The sequence below is a fragment of the Trichosurus vulpecula genome, chromosome 6, assembly GCF_011100635.1.
Source record: "Trichosurus vulpecula isolate mTriVul1 chromosome 6, mTriVul1.pri, whole genome shotgun sequence".
Taxonomy (NCBI): domain Eukaryota; kingdom Metazoa; phylum Chordata; class Mammalia; order Diprotodontia; family Phalangeridae; genus Trichosurus; species Trichosurus vulpecula.
The window spans coordinates 42,999,775-43,018,584 of NC_050578.1; the positions used below are offsets into that span (position 1 = coordinate 42,999,775).

The window sequence follows — 18,810 nt, forward strand, 5'->3', positions numbered from 1 at the left end:
TTGTCCTCAAAGAGTTTACTGTTCCAATCAGAAGAGACAGACATATACATATGTATAGTTGTATACAAAATAGATAGCAAAGTAATTTAAGGGAGGGGAAAGATATTTGCATTTGAGGGACTTGAGAAAGGTTTCACGAAGATACTTGCATTTATACTGAAACTTGAAAATTGGGATTCTAAGAGACCTAGGAGGGGAGGGAATGCGTTCCAAGTAAGGTATTTGGATGCAGGTGAAATTGCATTACTCTATGATTTCTAACCAAATAATAATAGTAGCTTTATCTAGTGCTTACTCTGTGTAAGATGCTAAGTGCTTTACAAATATTATCTCATTTGATCCTCACAACAACCCTGTGAGATAAGTGTTATTGTTATCTACATTTTGCAATTGAGAAAACTGAGGCAAACAGAAGTTAAAGGATTTGCCCAAGGTCTCATAGCTAATAAGTGTCTGAGATTGGATATGAAGTCAGCTACCCTCTGTGTGGCTTGCTGCTTCATATAGCATCAATGGAATAATACTGATCTTGAAAAACTTGATTTTCTAATAAGTGATAGAATAAAAGAGGAAAAGATGGGCTATCCTCATAACCTCTGAACATGACTCAATTGTCAAATGTCATCATGAATACAAGCTGTTAATCCACCCACTAGCCCTAGAATACTTATATTTAGGATTTATTTGTGTTTACATGACTTTTTCTCGTGTGCAAAGGTACAACGATGTAACCTGTTAATGTGTCCTGTACGAAGAACAGAGGAAAAGGTTGGTTTGGCCAAACTGTAGAGCTTATGAAATATGTAACAGGCCAGAATTAGGATCCGGTTGTGAAGAGCAAAGAGAAAATACGATCCCAGAGGTTATAGGGAAGGAATGGAAAATAATGAATAAGAGAGTGCTAGGGTCCATTCTGTGCTTTAGGAAAATTACTGTAGCAGCTCTATGGAGGATGGATTGGAGAGAGGAGAGACTTAAGGGAAACCAATCAGGAAGCTACTGCAATAATCCAGATGAGAGGTGATGAGTCCCTAAAGTAGAATGGGAGCCATAAAAATCTAGAGAAGGGGAACGATGTAAGATATATTGTGGACAAAGAAATGACCAGATTTGGCAACTATCTAAATATTATCCTATGCTCACTTATACTGTTTCCCTAGTCATGAGTGTACCCTAACTTCCCACCATTCTTGGAAACTTCTTAAGGTAAGGGACTCTATCTCATGCCCTTTTTGATCCTCAATCTATATTATATTGCCTTACTCATGGTAGGTATCCAATTCATGTTTATTGATGATGAATATGAACACAAGCATATGTAATACAGGTCATAAAGGAATACGTTATTAACAAAGAATAATCAGAAGTAATGAATGGGATGCTGAGTGCAGATTCAGGAAGACCAGGTTGGGGCCCCATCTCTGATATTTACCACCTGAATGACCCTTGAAAAATCACTTAACTTCTGTTTCCCTCAGCCATTTCTTAGGACTTATTACTGAATCAGGGAAGGAGTTCCTATTCTAGAAGTTCCCCATGCTGACGAAATCACTTATTTTTCCTGTTATTGAGGGCTCCATCCTCCTTCTAGTCATGCAAGTTCACCATCTTGGAAGTTCACAATTCTTCCTTCTCCATCAGTCCATTGATCTCTTCCTCATTGTATCTCTACAACACTTTTCACATTTGACCTATTTCATCCACTCATGTAGTCACAACTGGACTCCAAACCTTTATTATTTCATGCTTGAAATCCTGAAATATCTACCTAATGTCTTTTCTCTCTCCTTTTTCCCTTTTCAATCCATCATCTACATAATTAGCCAATTAATAACCCTAAAATACAGGGCACTCCCCTACTCAAAAACTTTCAGTGGCTCTCTCTTTCCTCTAGCATATGTTTTTTTTAGTTCATTTGTTTTTTGTATCATGGATCTATTGGTCAATCTGGTAAAGCCCATGGAATCTGACTCAGAATGATGCATAAAATAAAATACATAAGACTAATAGGGAAAGAAATAATATTGAAATACAGTTATCCAAAAATATAAGGGGAAAATACAAGTTAATGGACCCCAGGTTAAGAGCCCCTACCTTGGAGAACTCCTGAGCCTGGCTTTCAGAGTTTTCTGTCATCTGGCTCCCAATTCCCTTTCCACATTAATTTCATATAATCCTCCACTATTATTTACCCTGTTTCAGCCAAACTAGCCTACTAGCTTTTTTTTAAACTCAATTCTTCTGACTCTATAACTTTGTCAAGCCTGACCCTCAACCCTAGTATTCACTCACATCTTTTCCTTCACCACTTAGGATAACTATCTGCCTTCAACATGGCTCATGTGCTGCAGGTCTTTCTGAGATCCCTGGTTGTTAGTATTCTTCCCTCCACCTTATATTGTTTAATATTGACTTAGCTCTTATTTGTATACATATTGTATCTCCCCAGTAGAACATAAGCATCTTGAGGACAGGACAGTTTCATTTTTGTTTCTGCATTTTATATACTCACATCAATTACAGAGCTAACTTGACTGTGTGTGGATTCTAAAGGTTCTGACTACAAGATGGGTTGCTTGTTGTCCTTCATACCAAAGAGGACCAAAATGACATCATAGTCAGACCAATATGATCTCAGAAAGATCTACCACAGGTCAGGTACAACTGGTCCATATGGACATTTGGAACAGAGATGGCTCTAAATTTGTTTCTTTTGAGCTAGTTCAATTATGCTTTACTCATACAGAGCAGTCCCTTCTCTGATGAGGGCATGCCATGCTGGATAGTCCTGTGCCAGTCTCTCCCATGTCTAACAATCGATATCAAAGTTCTTCGGAGAGACCTTGAGAGTGTCCTTGTATCGCTTCTTCTGACCTCCATGTGAGCACCTGCCTTGTGTGAGATCTCCATAAAATCTGACTATAAGAGAGCACATCTTAGAGTTCTATATTCACTCTAGCTCTGAAAGAATGAGATTTTAAAGGTGATTTTTCTGCTGGTTCCATGTCTATCAAAGTCTGAATTAGCTCATTGCCATTTAGTTTTTCTATGGAGATGAAGTGCATTAGCCACATGATTGTACAAAGTCACCAAGGATGTGATTGAGACCCCCAGGGAACTTACCATGTAAAGGTTTTTGAAGGCAGCTTAGGCAACAAGCTCTAGTTCATATATTATTCCATAATAAGCTTTCTATATCTTTCAATAAGTGTACTTTTACTTGAGATATTCAATGACCCCCCCCCCCCCGAGAAAACAACTTATTTTTTAAACTATAGTTTCTATGTTGATAGCAACCCTGGCTGAGAGACATTTCAGGAAATATCCACTATGAAAAGCAAATAGGTACAGCACAGAACCTGGATCTTTCAACTAGCTGAAGCCCAAGACAACAAAAACTTTGCTAAATCCCCATTGGTTGGTTTGGTGATACTGGTAGCTGTGAGGAGCTTTGCTGCTTACCATTTACTGGGCAGAGGGGCCTTTGAGGATTGTACTCACCTCCTCCAACTGCTGAGGGAAAGGAAAGTGTGATGCCATAAGGGGAAGGCAACTCCCAAATGGCACCTTGGGGGAAGACTCTTTTCCCATTTCTTAGTAAGTCTCGGTGGAGAACAATCTGCCTACAGAAAACTCCAGCCTAGGTACCACGGTATAATAACTTGCAGACTCAGCATGTTTTATTTTCAAACTGCTTGCTCATCAGTTTGGTTTTTTTATTTCATTTTCACAACAAATATGAAGAATGATGGGAAGTTGTAAAGCACCCCTCCTCCACCCCAAATGATGATCAGAGGCCTTTGAACATACATCCAGTCAAAGGGAGGAGTCAGGAATAGAGTCCTGTCTCCTGCATCTCTCAGATACAGCTTTGCTGTTTCTGGTCAATCTTTAATCGAATGGATAAGGAAGGAATTTTATATTAGCATACAGCATTACAGGACAGATCACTATACTCAGAAGTAAACCTGAGTATATTTTTCTTCAGTCTTCCAATTGAACTTTTTACTTCTCAGAGCTAGCCCACTTTTCATCTAATTCTAGTATAGAAAACTAAATTTATGGAAACATCTATGTTTTCTGAGTAAACAATGAATAATCTTAAACCACTACAAAAACGTATTGCATTAAATAAAAAAAAAATGTTAACATCCACAATGATTCCTCATTAATACTTGTAATTATTTGTAATATATTTAAAGTCTACATATTACTGAGTAATATAATTATCCTCCTTATCTTATAACTCTCTGCCTTCAGACCCAGATGGAGATTGTCCAGAACCATAGGCCCAAGTCCCCCAGGAATAATAGTATCCCCCAGGATACCAGGCTCCAGTCTGCCCCTCAAGGACAAGAAAGTAAAACTTATGAAGTCATGCCCTGGGAAATGCCTCTGCAGATCACATGATCCTGTCTTTCTCAACACTCAAAACTAGTGGAGACCCAAATATGTCTTACAATCAAAGTCTTTGGTAGGATCAGATGCTTCAATATCAGAAACATAATTAATAGAAATGACATGAAAGAAGATGCATCAGTATCTTCCTTGCTCTTGTACAGGACGACTGGGTCTCACCAAGTGATTTAAGCCAAAACCTCCTATATGCGTCATCTCCCCCTCATTAGAATTCAATCAGGGACTATCTTACTGTTCCATCTGCTTAGCATAGAGCTCTGCACATAGTAACTGCTCAATAAATGCTTCTTCATTCTTTCATTTATTCACTATTCTGAACACATCTAAGACTCACAAATAGTTCTTGAAGTCGTCTTATAAGTAACTCCTAGATTTTTCAATACTTATTTTTGTTCTCACTTTCTCTTGATGATATTTCTGTTTCATTCCTATGAGAAGGGTTCCAAAGGTATTGCTTTTCATATTCTTTTCTTCAATTTTTTTCTTTGCAAGGGTAAAGGCAAGTAAATAAGATGCTCTATTACATTTTGAACTTTTGAAATGGTATATTCTTAGATTATTTTAATTACTTTATTCCTTTCCACTTTCTTCATTCCTTTTTCCTAGTTTTTTTTTTTATTAACTATTCTTTTATAGTATCTTGGAGTGAAAGGGACCTCAGAGATCACCGAGTCCTATCCATATCTAAACCAAAGGTACCTCTGTTAGAGAGGAAGAATGATACGGTGCAGGGGTAGGGAACTTGGTGTCTTGAGGTTACACGTGGCCGTCTAGGTTCTCAAGTGCATCCCTTTGACCAAAACTTCTGCGAAGTTTGACTTCAGTCAAAGGGCTGCAATTGAGGACCTAGAGGGTCACATGCAGTCTCGAGTCCATAAGTTCCCCACCCCTAGTATGGTGGAAAAGTGCTAGATTCAGAGTCAGAGAACATGGGTTTTAATCTCACCTCTGATGATTAGTATCTCCATGACTTCATGCACATTATAACTTCTTAGGGTTTTAGTTTCTTATTCTATAAAGTGAAGGCATTTGACTAGATAACATCTATGATCTTTTGATTTCTAAAGCACCTCTGACAAGGTGTCATCCAACCTTTGCTTGAAGACCTCCTGTGAGAGGTACCCATTCTACTTCTGAATCAAAAGAAAGTTTTATTTTCTCCCCTTTTTAAACCTCTTTCCAACTTTTATCTGTTGTTCTCAGTTCTGCTTTCTTTGGACAAGTCTAAAATATCTTCCATATGATATTATACCTTCAGATACTTGAAAATAGCTATCATACTCCTCCACAAGCCTTTTCAAAACAAGTGGTTCTTGAAATTCTGAATTTTTTATCTCAAAAAGAGACTTCCTCACCGCAGCAGAAATCTCATTAGGGATATTTGTATGGGCTCAGAGATTCCCTTTAGTAATTTCCAATAACGAATTACCTCACACATGTACCTTTGCACCTTCACAATGAAGCACTTTCCATCTGACAATAAACCATTAATTAGATGGAAGGACAGATGTATTTCAGGTGTGATTTCCACTGGTTTGTCACAAACTATTTTTAATTGGGTTGTGAAGGGAACAGTTGCAAGGGAAGAGGACATGACTGAAGCCCACACAGTTGGCCAGAGTGCCAGAGTGCCAGCACAGTGAACCGCTTCCATATGGCACACCACTGGCTCTGGCAACAAAAGCTTATAAGTGAACATTCTGTCCTGTCTCAAACATGTGCAAAACTAGAACTTCGGTCAGAGATTCCAATAAAAGGCTTCTTTATTCAGATTAGTTTTGTTTTCTCCAAAAATACAATGCCAAATGTAAGCTTTCCTAAAAAACTATTTTATGGAGAACTCACACAGGGTAGGCACTCACATGGAGGTCAGAAGGAGTGATACAAGGACGCTCTCAAGGTTTCTCTTAAGAACTAACTTTGGAATTGATTATGTGAATGGGAGACACTGGCAGAGGACCCCCCATCATGGCATGCCCTCATAAGAAAAGGGGCTGTGCCCTATGAGCAAAGCAGAATTGAAGTAGCTCAAAAGAAATGTGAGATGTCCAAATTTAGAGAATCCATCCCAAATGTTCACATGGACTATTTGTGCCTGACCTGTGATGGACCATTCCAAGCTTGTAATGGTCTGATCAGCCATGGTCGAAACATAGTGATGTCATTTTGGTCCTCTTTGAGAATGAAGGGCAACAACAACAAGCAATTTTGTTTTCTCCAAAAATACATATTTGGTCCTTCTAGTGGAAAACATTGATTTCAGGAGGTAGGATTAAAGTTTTTAGTTTGTTAGTTTAGGTTCAATGTTAGAATTAAATAAGGTACTTGCAGGTTGCTCAACAGTTAATAAAAGGAAACCATATTTAGTCATAACTTGGAAGAGATATTCAACAAGAATGCTCCAGTACTTTGTTTGGGTAGGTATCTCTTTATGGAAATGTCTGGTCAGAAAGGCAGCATGTGGCAACTGGTATGATCTTGGAACAGCCTCCAAATCTGAAGGACCCTGACTTCACATGGGTGGGCCTCTTTAATGTCCTTAGGTGACTACAGAGTCACATCAAACATGTCCAAAGGCTATAGCAGTGCATCTGGGTACAGGGAGACTTAGTTCCTTAGGCTAATCAAGTCTTAGGGACAGCTTAGGAGAAAACCAGCCTAATTTCATGTTTCACAAGGATGGAAGAAATCTTGGTTGATGTTGGTTCTATCACAACCATTATGATGACTGATGGTCATGGCATTTGGAACAAAATGTAGAAAGATCAGATTCCCATGTTATTCCTTTACATGTGGCATTCACTCATTATGTGGCTTTGAGTCAATCAATAGAATTCATATTTCTATAAACCACTACCTGAAAAATTTAAATCAAAGTATCTATTCCATAGAGGTATGATTAGAATTGATATCTATAATATCGTCATATCTTTAGATGCATGATATTCTTGTAAGGCATTTACCCCTAGTAGCAATGGAATTTCAACATTAAAACTGCCAGCAGCACCATGTATGAATTAAAAATATGATAAAAGTATATGTTAATTATCCACTTAAATAAACATAGCTATGCAATTTGCTCGACTCTTTAAATAGAGAAACACAATTATAGTGTGCTTTTGTACCCGCTTCCAAAGGGGTGGTGGGTGGGGAATAGCTGACTACTACTTGTGTAGCTTTTTCTTCTGGAAATTGAAAGTATGGTGCTATATCTATTATTGGGAATAAAAGTAAATACTTGTGCTAATTGGTGATCTTGACAAATGCTTCCTGAATTCATCAAAGTAGAATACTTCTTCTAAAGGAACTCTTGGCTTAGGCAAGCCTTGTAGGAGCAAGTTCCAGTAACCGTTTAAAGAGTTTAATGTCGAAGTATTTCAATAAAGAATACATTCCAGTGCCAAGCCATTGAAAGGTATAATTCCACACACCAATTTCAGGCCTAATTCACTCAGGTTTGCAAGCTGGGCATTATTCCAGCCTCTCTCTGGATCCACATATCCAATCGGTTGCTAGATCTTGTCAATTCTAATTCTACTAACATATGTCTCCTCCTTCTCCACTGACACAGCCACTATTCTAGTTCAGGACCTCATTACCTCTCACCCAGATAATGCCTCTCTACATCAAGCTTCTTCCCACTCCACTCTGCCTTCCACACCAACCAACACAGTGATTTTCCTAAAGCATTTTGTTGTTTGTTGTTGTTGATTAGTCATTTCAGTCACGCCCAACTCTCCATCATGGCATTTGGGGTTTTCTTGGCAAAGATACTGATTTGTGCACTCCATAAATAAAAAATGTTATTAGTATCTTCACTTAACAGATTAGGAAACTGAGGCAGAGGAAAGTTAAGCATCTTGCCCAGGGTCACCATGACATGAATATCAATTCTCAATTTCAGAAATATCTGTTATAGATATTGAAAAGCATTTTTAATGTTGAATTGCCTTTTAATCTATAATGAAATTTCTGAAAGCAAATTAAAACTTCAGATTTTTATATATAGCATTTAATTGCTTAAAATATTCAAATTAACCTATGCCTAAAACAAATTATTGAATTAATCCAATTGCAAATAATTTTTCATTCTTTTTTTTCCTGTCCCCTAAAACACTAAGATTTTTTTCTAGTCACAAAGAAAAAAATGTCATCACTTTGTCTGGAACACAGAATCTGAAAGATTCTCTAATTTCAGAACCAAGATGCTATGCACTTTAAAGAATATCAAAATGTTCTTTAGAGTCAGGGCTTATGTGAATAAACTGAACAAAGTACTTATATCATGGGCATGAAAGAAATAATAGAAGATACATTTGTAACTCAATTTGGAGTCCAAATTGTAAGTAAATAAATATTATCATCAATAACAAAAACAATAATAATAGGTTATATTTATAAATTCCTCAAAGACAGGAAATGCATTCCAGCAAATGGCAAGGATGCGAGTGTGAAGATGAAGACTTTCTTTTGTTTGTTTTTTGAGGGAGGAAGGCAGGGCAATTGGGGTTAAGTGACTTGCCCAAGGTCACATAGCTAATAAGAGGGTCAAGTGTCTGAGGCTGGATTTGAACTCAGGTCCTCCTGACTCCAGGGCCGGTGCTCTACTCACTGTGCCACCTAGCTACCCCAAGGTGAAGACTTTTACCTCCATTCATATATAAACACACACTAGAGAACTGTGGAGGAAGTATATAGATTTCAGTACTGTGAATCTGAGGAAAACATTTTCACCTAAGAAAAGTAACCTTAGAACTGAAAGAAATAGAATTATTGGGTTGTTTAAATAGACACCCTCAGGCTGGCAAGAACAAGATAAACCTGATTGATTATTTCTGGAAGGAAACCTTAGAGATTCCCTTCCTGAACAGTATATTCTGATAAGATTAACGGCAGAGAAAATATTATCCCGCTGGAACAAATCTGATCTTTACCAGTTTCTGACACTCCAAGGTTAGCACATTCTCTTCCAAATCACTTGAAATCCTGTCCTTACTATCAACCTCCTAAATAGGGCAAGTGGCCAAGGGACACTTCAGCTTCACTTGATAGTCTGATCAAGCTTTGCTTTTCTTGTGTGATGTTACTCGACGACTATGTAAAACCTCTTCTATGCGTATATCACCTTCTGCGGGAGAGTCTCTGCTGTCCACCTGGCAATGTCCATCAACTAATGCTATGTAACATTTTTATCATCTAGTCTTACCTCCTGATTTACTGACCACCCAAGATGGGAAGAATTACTCCCCAAGAGAATATTAATTAAGGAATTTTCCCAACAGAATCCAACATATTTTGGACAAATCCATTTTCTGTGTGTGGGGAGGGGAGGTAAAGGGGAGAGAGACAAGAATTGGCCTGAAAGTAGCAGATATTTGAGGAAAATTACAATTCCTGTATTCCTAAGTGCCTATTTACTTCCCTTTCCACCAAAAAAAAAACTCTAAGTGCATGAAAATTTATGAAGTATTAACACAGAAAAGAAAAGCAGTTGAGCTATAGAAACAAGAGGCCAGCAGCTGCTGCCAGTAATCCTGATGAAGGCATCAGCCTCTCACACTCTAAGGTTACCTGTATCATAGAAAGGCCAGGCCTCAGGTGGCCTTCCCAAGCTGGTTATTATACTCTGGCTCTCAAGCTGGAGGGAAGGGAAAGTAAGAGAGCCAGACTAGCCCATTTTGTGACAGAACAGTGCTGAGGAATGAGATGGAGTGGGCGCCTCGCTCTACTTCTCAGCTTTTGTGTTCCCTCATGTTGTGGGTAACCCTGTTGCAGAGCAGCTGTAAGCCAGGCAAAATCTTAGAGAAGATCAAAATGCTAGGCAATGATGATTCATGTCATAAAAGCAGTGATAGCTGTGCCCAGAAAAACACCATCTGAGTCCTTCACCATTAGGGAGAGCATGCCTCTGCCAGAGGATGTAGAGCCCTTAACAGGGCCACAGGACTCAACACAAAGAGACTAATATTTGGAGAATCAGTGAACACTCTTATAGAGAAACATAGAAATGCATACATTAGTAACGCTTATTTCACACACAAAGACATTTTTGAAGTTATACCTCATGTTTAAGATCCCTATTGAGAGATCAGAAGGACACTAATAAGATTTTTATCAAGTTTGCACCAAAATCAACATTGAGAAGAGAGTTTTAGGAAAAGAAGAAATATCTTAGATACTACTAGAAAAAAGAAATAATCATTCTATGAAACAATAGAATTGACTAAAATAAGTAACTAAAGCCCTCATAGGGCACATTTTTGTCTGACTCATTATATACATTTATATGTGTATTGAAATTATATAAATGCACACCCAATCCCTTCTATGAAAAGTCATGAATATTAAAGAAGAAAACCAAGTCCATACCTGAGACTGTGCATTGATATTGGCTCCTTCCTTAACCAGAACTTTGACAACTTCGGCTTGTCCAGCCAAAGATGCAATGTGTAGAGCTGTATTTCCCTTCTGTTTGGGAGAACAAAGGAAAAATAATAAATTGATAGATAAACAACAAAAATGGAAAAAAGTTAGAGTAACCCAATATTTCCTTTGTTGTAAAAAATCTTAGCTTTTCTTCAGAACACTTATAAGTTTTCATTATAATAGGATAAAATATACTTGCTAGGTGTTTCATGTAGGCATGATCGTGCCTCCAAAATGTTACAAACTTGGACAAAGACAAGGGTGTGCTGGAGCCAGTTTAAGCAGCTGAAGCTGATTGTTAAATTTTCATTGTGAGCATCTATATCTCAGAAATCAGCAACCACTGTAAGTCCCAGATTGATTTATTTTGTCAGTTGTCTAGAAGACAGGTGAGGAATCTGTGGCCTTGAGGCTTCATGTGGCCTTCTAAATCCTTGGGTGCAGCCTTTTAATCCAAATCCAAGTTTTATGGAACAAATCCTTTTATAAGGGGATTTGTTCTGTGAAGTTTCAATTCAGTCAAAGGGCCTCACATGAGGACCTAGAGGGCCATATGTGATCTCGAGGCCATAGATTCCCCACTCCTGAGAATTTATAAAGTTTTAGTAAACAGATTAAATTTTAAAAGTATGTATGCACACGTTCCCCTCCACCATGAAGAGCTTGATCATTAAATGCATATAAGCACAGCCTTGTACTGCTTGATAAGCATTGCTCAAGGTCAGCGGGAATGCAGAAGAAGGTTCATGAAATGATTAGTGCATAAAAGACAGATTTCAATATTACATCAGTGAAACTTGAAGCTAAGTGAAAAATGATTCAAGCTGAGCAAAAGAATAGTATGGAAGCAGAGACCAGAGAAGACGTCCAGCAAATCAACTAGTTTGGCTGAGATGCCATATGTGGGTCGACTCAGCTTAGGGGTGGAAGCATCTATTCAAGGAGGAAGTTATATTCAGCAAGGAACTTTTGTGGATATCTCCTGAGACAGAAGGAGTATAACAAAATTTGCAGTCCCAGAGTTACCCTGGGCATATGGGTTTTCCCCACTCATCTGCCTCCCTTGCAGGTTTCTATAAGTGTATGCCCACTCTCTCCAAGATACAGAGTACGCTGGTGGTAGAATATAATCTACTCTTCTTGTACGGACTGTACTTCACTATATTACTCTATTTTCTTCAATTCATCAGTACTTATGGCATTACTCTTTATTTTGAATTGTTACAAAGTGTTATACTTAAGATCTAAAAGTCTAATTATTCTGAGTGGCTGGTTTTGTGTAAATAGAAGTACATCAGTAGGTACTTAAGAGCTGAAGCAGTGAATAAGGGGAGCTCATTCCCTCCCAATAGGATTACATCTAAGACTCTAAGAGATTTCAGTCGTAACCATGTGGTTGTGGTCCTTCTTGTGGAACCTAGACCTGACTGTATGAGGCTACACTGAAGTGAATGAGCTAGCCCAAAGAGTGAGTAGGTGTCCACATATTCTTCATGAGAGGTTTGAAGAACTACCATGTGTGGGTGGCCACCCCACATAGCCTGTTATGTTCACATGTTAAGGGAAGCAATATTGTATTCATTCATTTACTCAACAAGAATTTATTTAGGGCCTACTGTTCCAGGCATGGAGATACAGAGTCAATTCGATATCAAGAGTTCGATTGTATTCCTACTGACCTGAAGCAATACTCTGCCATCCTATTCTATTGGGATAAACAGGATGCATTTATAAGTAAATACACACCCAGAGTAAATGAGTAGAAGAGAGGGCACCAACAGCTCAAGGGATCAGGAAAGGCCCCTTATGGTATTTAAGCTGATCTGAGAAGGAAACCAGGGATTCTAAGAAGTGGAGATGAGAAAGGAATGAAATCCAGGAATGGAGGTGGGGTGGGGAACACCATGTACAAAGACGTGGAAAGGGGATATTGAGGAACAGAAGGCATGCCAGTTTGGCTGGATCAGAGAGTGAGTAAAGGGGAATAAATGAAGCTAGAAAGGTAGACTAGAGCCAGATCATGACTAACTTTAAATGCCAAAAAGGATCTCATATTCTATTCTATAAGCAAGAGAGAGCCACAAGAACTTCTTGGTGGAGGGGGTGACATGATCCAATCTGTGCTTTAGGCACGTCAATCTGGCAGCTTTATGGAAGATGGACTGGATAAAACTGAGACTGAATTCAGGGAAACCAAATCAGAAGCTATTGCAATTACACACGTTTAGCAGGAGACATGTAGCTAGATCTGGGAACCAACTATGTAGAGGTGATAACCAAACCTATGGAAGCTAAAGACATAACCAAGTACAGTATGAAAAGAGTGAAAGAAAGCAGAAAGAGAATGGAGCCTGGGGGCATAATTAAGAAGCAGGAAATGGATGATAGCATAGCAAACAACCCTGAGAACAGCAGCCAGATTATTAAAAGAGTAGAGAGCAATGTCACAAAAACCAGGGAGGAAAAAAGTGTCCAGGATGAGAAAATGGCCAACAGTCTCAAATCCTGCAGATGCACGAGAAACAAGGCCTACGAAATTAGAAGCAAGAGACTTGGTTTCTAGTTCTTGTTCTGATCATGAAAGAACCTCTATCGACTTCATTTCCCTCATCTCAAGAATGAAGCACTTGTACTAGGTGGCCTCTAAGCTCTAAGATTCTTTCTCAAAGGTTATCAAATATCATCACGTCCAATTCCTCACCTCCCACTCTTTGCTTAATCTCTTGTGATTAGACTTTAGAATCCACCATTCCAATAAATTCCTCTCCAAGTTCTGAGACTATCTACCCCAACTTCTAGCCACTCAGCCTGCTTTTGATGGCATGTCTCCCTTCCTAAGCATGAGTATCCATCAAGGCTCTGTCCTAAACTCTCTTCTCTACTTTCTCCACATCCTCCTTCTTAGTGATTTCATCAACACCCATTGGCTTATCATCTCTTCTGCAAATGACTCCAAAATCTACATATTAAATGCCAATTTCTTCTCTAAGCTCCACTCCCATATTACTAACTGCCTGCTAGAAATCTCTACCTGTACATCTCATAAGCATTTCAAACCTAACATGCCCAAAACCAAACTATTTTTTTTTCTTTTCTCCAAATTCAACCCTCTAAATTCCCTATTTACATCAAGGGCATCCTGATCCTTAGAGTTTCCCAGGTTCACATCATCAAAGCTGTCTTCAACTCTCTCTTTTCCCCATCAATTCCAATGTCTAATCAACTGTCAAGACTTGTCAATTATATCTCCACACCATCTCTCACCTGATTTTCTCTCCACTCACATAGTCACCACCACAGTTCAGTCTTTCAGCAATTCACTTGAATTACTATGATAGCTTCCAGATTGGTCTCCCTGTGCCTAGTATCTCCCTTCTTCAAATCATCTCCTACACAGCTGCCAAATCAATATTCCTAGTGGACAGGTTTGACCATGGTCCTCTCCCTTCAATAACCTTCAGTGACTCCCTAACATCTCCAGAATAAAATAAAAATGCTCATGTTTGGCATTCAAAATGCAAGACAATCTGTTTCTAATTTATAGCTCTACGCCTGTGGTTTTTGAAATGTGGTCAGGGGACCCTATAGCCATCCCTGAGACCAGTTCAGGGTCAAAAGAATTTTCATCATAATGTTAATTTTTTTTTAATTTTTATATAACATATATCTACACCTACATAAACAAAAGTTGTTGGGAAGGGTCTCCAATAAATTTCAAGACTAACGAAGTCTCAAAACAAAAAATTGAGAGCTATAATTCTAAACTAATTTCACATTACTTTCCCTCGTATACTCTATACTCCAGCTAAATTGGTCTACTTGCTCCCCCTCACCACCTCCACATGATATTCCCTCTCCTGCCTTCTACCTCTCAAGACAATTCTCTCACTCTCTCATCACCTTTGCCTCTTAGAATCCCTAGTTTCCTGTAAGATTCAGCTCACATTCTACTTTCTACATAAGGGTTTTCCTGATCTTGCTTGTTAGTTTTCTAACACCCAAAATTAACTAGAGTTTTTCTTTATCAATGTAAAGGTGTTTCTCCAAGCCCTCTGAGGCTCTGGTTATAGTGACAGAAGAGTCAGGGATTCAAGTAAACTGGGAGAAGAGTCAATGGGAATAGAGGGTGGAAAGGGGAACTTTCTCACATTTAGAAGAGAGAAATGAAGAGACTGAAGGTTGAGAAACTGAGTAATCCAAAACCTTAGAGCTCTTTGGTAATTAATGGGAAATAGATTTTGGAGAAAATGCCATGAGTTCTATTTTGGAAATGTTGACTTTGAGATGTTCAATAGGCAGTTGGTGAAATGGACAAGAAGAGATAGCTGGAGAAAGAGGTAAAGGCTGGATATATACATGTGGGAACCATCCCCTTAGAGATGACAATTGAGTATGAGATCACCAAGAGAAGGTACATCATTTATACTATATAAGAGTGGCTTTTTAAGCTCGCATTACATGGACGTATTTGCAAGTGTTCTGTAAACCCTAAAAGCACTCTACAAATACAGGATACTGTTATTGATTTATTGTCATGCCTTATAGTGATAGGGAGTGAATTTCACTCCCAATATCAGTCCATGTATTACAGCCTTCATTTTCATTAGAGTAGAAAACATTTTTTTTTTCTTCATGGAAATGCGAATGAATAAGAAAGTTTGGGAAAGCAAGAAGGATCTTTGGCTTCCATTAAAAATGAGTGCTCTTCATCAAAGGAAACCATGAAGCACCCTAAAAGAGGATTATGTTAATAGCTCCTGTGGATTCTGGCATCATGTCAATGTGACTCAAAGTTCAACTGTCAACCACCCCCTCCCTCCAACACATATACAACTGTGTGCACACACACACACACACACACACACACACACACACAGAATGTATTTACTTTAAAAGTAAATGTATAGATGGATGTTGCTAAATACCTTTTCTTCTACTCCATAACTGAAATGTATACAGAGGGAATTATTCAGCTTCTTTACAGTATAATGAAACAGGTTTCAGTCTCAGTATTGCACTGTTTGGATTCCAAGTGTCCCAGCAACTCAATGAACTAGCCTGCCATAAAACTTAGATTTGAGTTCTTCAGCCCCCTCCCTGAATAAAATAAATTCCGTAAGCATGAACACAATACCTTAGTGGCAGAATCTACCACTGATCCTCTTCCCAACAACTCTTGGACCAGTCCCACATGGCCTTCCTTGGCTGCCAGGTGCAAGGCATTGAGTCCATTCTGGAAAAGAAATACAACAGGAGCCAAAAGTAAGATGTCTGTCAAGACAACTTTGTGACCTAATTCAAATAGTTATGCAAACAACAACACAATAATTGCTTCCTCTTATTAATTTTTTCTATAGTTAGTCAAATTTTGACTAAAACAAACACAAAACTCAGAGTGATAGCACTGATCACTAACTAGTTCAGATAGAGAAAGATGGCAAAAAATCCAGACAGAATTAGAACTTGGTCTCATCCACACAAACCCACCCCACTATTATACTAGGTAATAATGGTTCATCGCATTTTCATTGGAAGAAAACATTTTGATGTCATTGATTATCTTGGCAAAGATAACGGAACTAAAGGCCTTGAATCCTATGGAACTCTATCTAAATAAATCTCTTTTAGCTAATGGAGATTGTCTTTTTTTTTAATAATAAGCAATTTTAAAGTCACAACTTAGTGGCAGCTCTTGTGACTAAGAAAAGCTTATAGTTACAACACTTTTGTGAAAGCTTTTCCCCAACATTTCAAGTTCGTCCCATGTTCTTTTTATTAACATTGTAACATCTGGTTCACATCTACATAAGTCTTCAACATTCAAAATGCTCACCATGACATCTGTATAAAAATATTTCATTTTAAATCCCATTGAATGTGAATACCTGAGTTTATAATACTGACATGAAGTAAAGTAAGTTCTCATTCCCTAAATAGTTCAATTAAATTTAATTTAAAAAACAAAACTATGCCAGGAGGATTGGCTAAAGGAAATTGGAATGTTTAGCTTGGAGATGAGAAGAGAAGACACAGTGAGGGCATGTTCTTTCCACTCAAGTATTTCTATGGCTGTCTGATAGAAGAGAAATTAGACTTGTTTTGCTTGGCCCCAAGATGGCCAATGGAGCAGTGGGGAGATGATGACTGGGGAAAGCCAGATTTCTGTTTGATTTAAGGAAAAAGTTGCCCCAAAGTGAAAGAGGCTGCTTTGGGAGAGAGTTCATTCCTCATCTCTGGATGTCTTAAAGTGGAAAAAATATAATAATTTAATGAAGGAAGTTGTACAGACAATTCTGGTTCCAGTATGAGTTGGACCTCTGAGATGCCTTCCAACATTGACATTGTACAATTAAATGATCACTTATTGTGTCTCTAATATACAACAAAATGCACTAGGCACCAGGGATACAAAGACAGAAAATATAGTCTCTGGCTTTGAAGAGCTTTCAGTCTAGCAAAGGAAATGAGTCATTTACATGAATATAATGTATGTGTGTGTATGTATATATATATATATATGTACATATACATATATACAGACACACACATACATAATATGATATAATATAATTAATATAACATAACAATTCATATACAATGCCAGTGAGGATATTATTAAATGCATAGGAAATAGAATGTGAGAGACTTGACCTGGGAGAGATTGTTTCTCCTGTTAGTGGAATGGGGGGATTGCAGAGGGTTTCTTGAAGGGGATGGCACTTAGTCTAGGCCTTGAAGGAAAAAGATATTTTAACTGGCAGAGACGGGAAAGGGGCTGAGTCCATTCTAGGCATGGAGGATCTAGGCATTCTAGTCATGAGAGGGAGGCCAGGTGGTGTAGCGGATAAAATGCTGGACTTGGGATCAAGAATACCTGGGTCAAAATCCCATCTCAGACACCAGCAATGGGACCTTAGGCAAATCTCTTAATCTCTCTGATTTCTCATCGGAAAAATGAGAGAGTTAGACTTGACTCCATATAAGGTCCCTCCCAGTTGTAAATTTATGATCCTATTTGCAAATAAGGAGAGATCAGGATGAGATTAGTCAATGGCAAACAAGCTAGTTTGGCCACAGCACAGATTATCTGAAGTGGAACAGCATAAAATAAGGCTGGATAGACTTAAGCCAGGCTAGAGAGGACTTTAAACATAAGCTGTCTATTTAGAAGACACTGCAGGCCTTGAATCAGTCATTTGCCTTCTCTTGGATTCAATTTCCTCATCGGTAAATAATGGGGTTCAGTTAGATGACCTCTAAGGTGCATTCCCATGTTAAGTTTATGCCACTAGGATTAATGAGGAGGCAGTGAAGGCTAGAGTATGGCAGTGATAAAATGGGACCCATATATTATGATTGTCACTCTCGGAGAGAATGGAAAAGATTAAACATGTATGGAGACCAGTAAGCTGCTATTAGACTGGTCTTGAGGAGAGGTAATGAGGGTCTGAATTAGACTATGTGCCACATGAATGGAAAGAAAGGGATGGGTACAAAAGATATTTTAGAATTCTTGCAGCGCTTCTTTTAAAAAAAATCAATAGGGAAAATGTTGATTTACTGAACTACATGCCAAATAACACTTGAGATTACTCAAAATTAATAGATATTAATGAATTACAAAAGAACTGAAGGAATGAACACATTAGTGAAATCCTACATCCATTCAAACATAAGTAATGAGTTCCTCATTAAAACTATCTTCATTTTCTTCCTGATCCAAATAAGATTTTTGTTGTTCGGTCATTTCAGTCGTGCCCAGTTCTTCATGACCTGATTTGGGATTTTCTTGGCAAAGATAGTAGAACAATTTGCCATTTCCTTTTCCAGCTCATTTTACAGATGACAAAATTGAGGCAAAGAGGGTGAAGTGACTTGCCCAGAGGCACATAGCTAGCAAGTGTCTGAGGTCAGATTTGAACTCAAAGAGTCTTTTTGACTTCAGGCCCAGCATTCTATCCACTG

At 38.3% G+C, this 18,810-nt stretch overlaps 1 protein-coding gene across 1 annotated transcript in view; it reads right to left on the reverse strand.

The window, feature by feature from the left end:
• ANK2 (ankyrin 2) overlaps positions 1-18,810 on the reverse strand; it is a 297,680-nt gene that overhangs the window by 207,690 nt on the left and 71,180 nt on the right. The window contains exons 3-4 of the mRNA XM_036763028.1: positions 15,980-16,078; positions 10,789-10,887 (exon numbers count right to left, since the gene is read on the reverse strand). Of these exons, the coding sequence (XP_036618923.1) occupies positions 10,789-10,887; positions 15,980-16,078 (198 nt within the window). The remainder of the gene's footprint in view (positions 1-10,788; positions 10,888-15,979; positions 16,079-18,810) is intronic.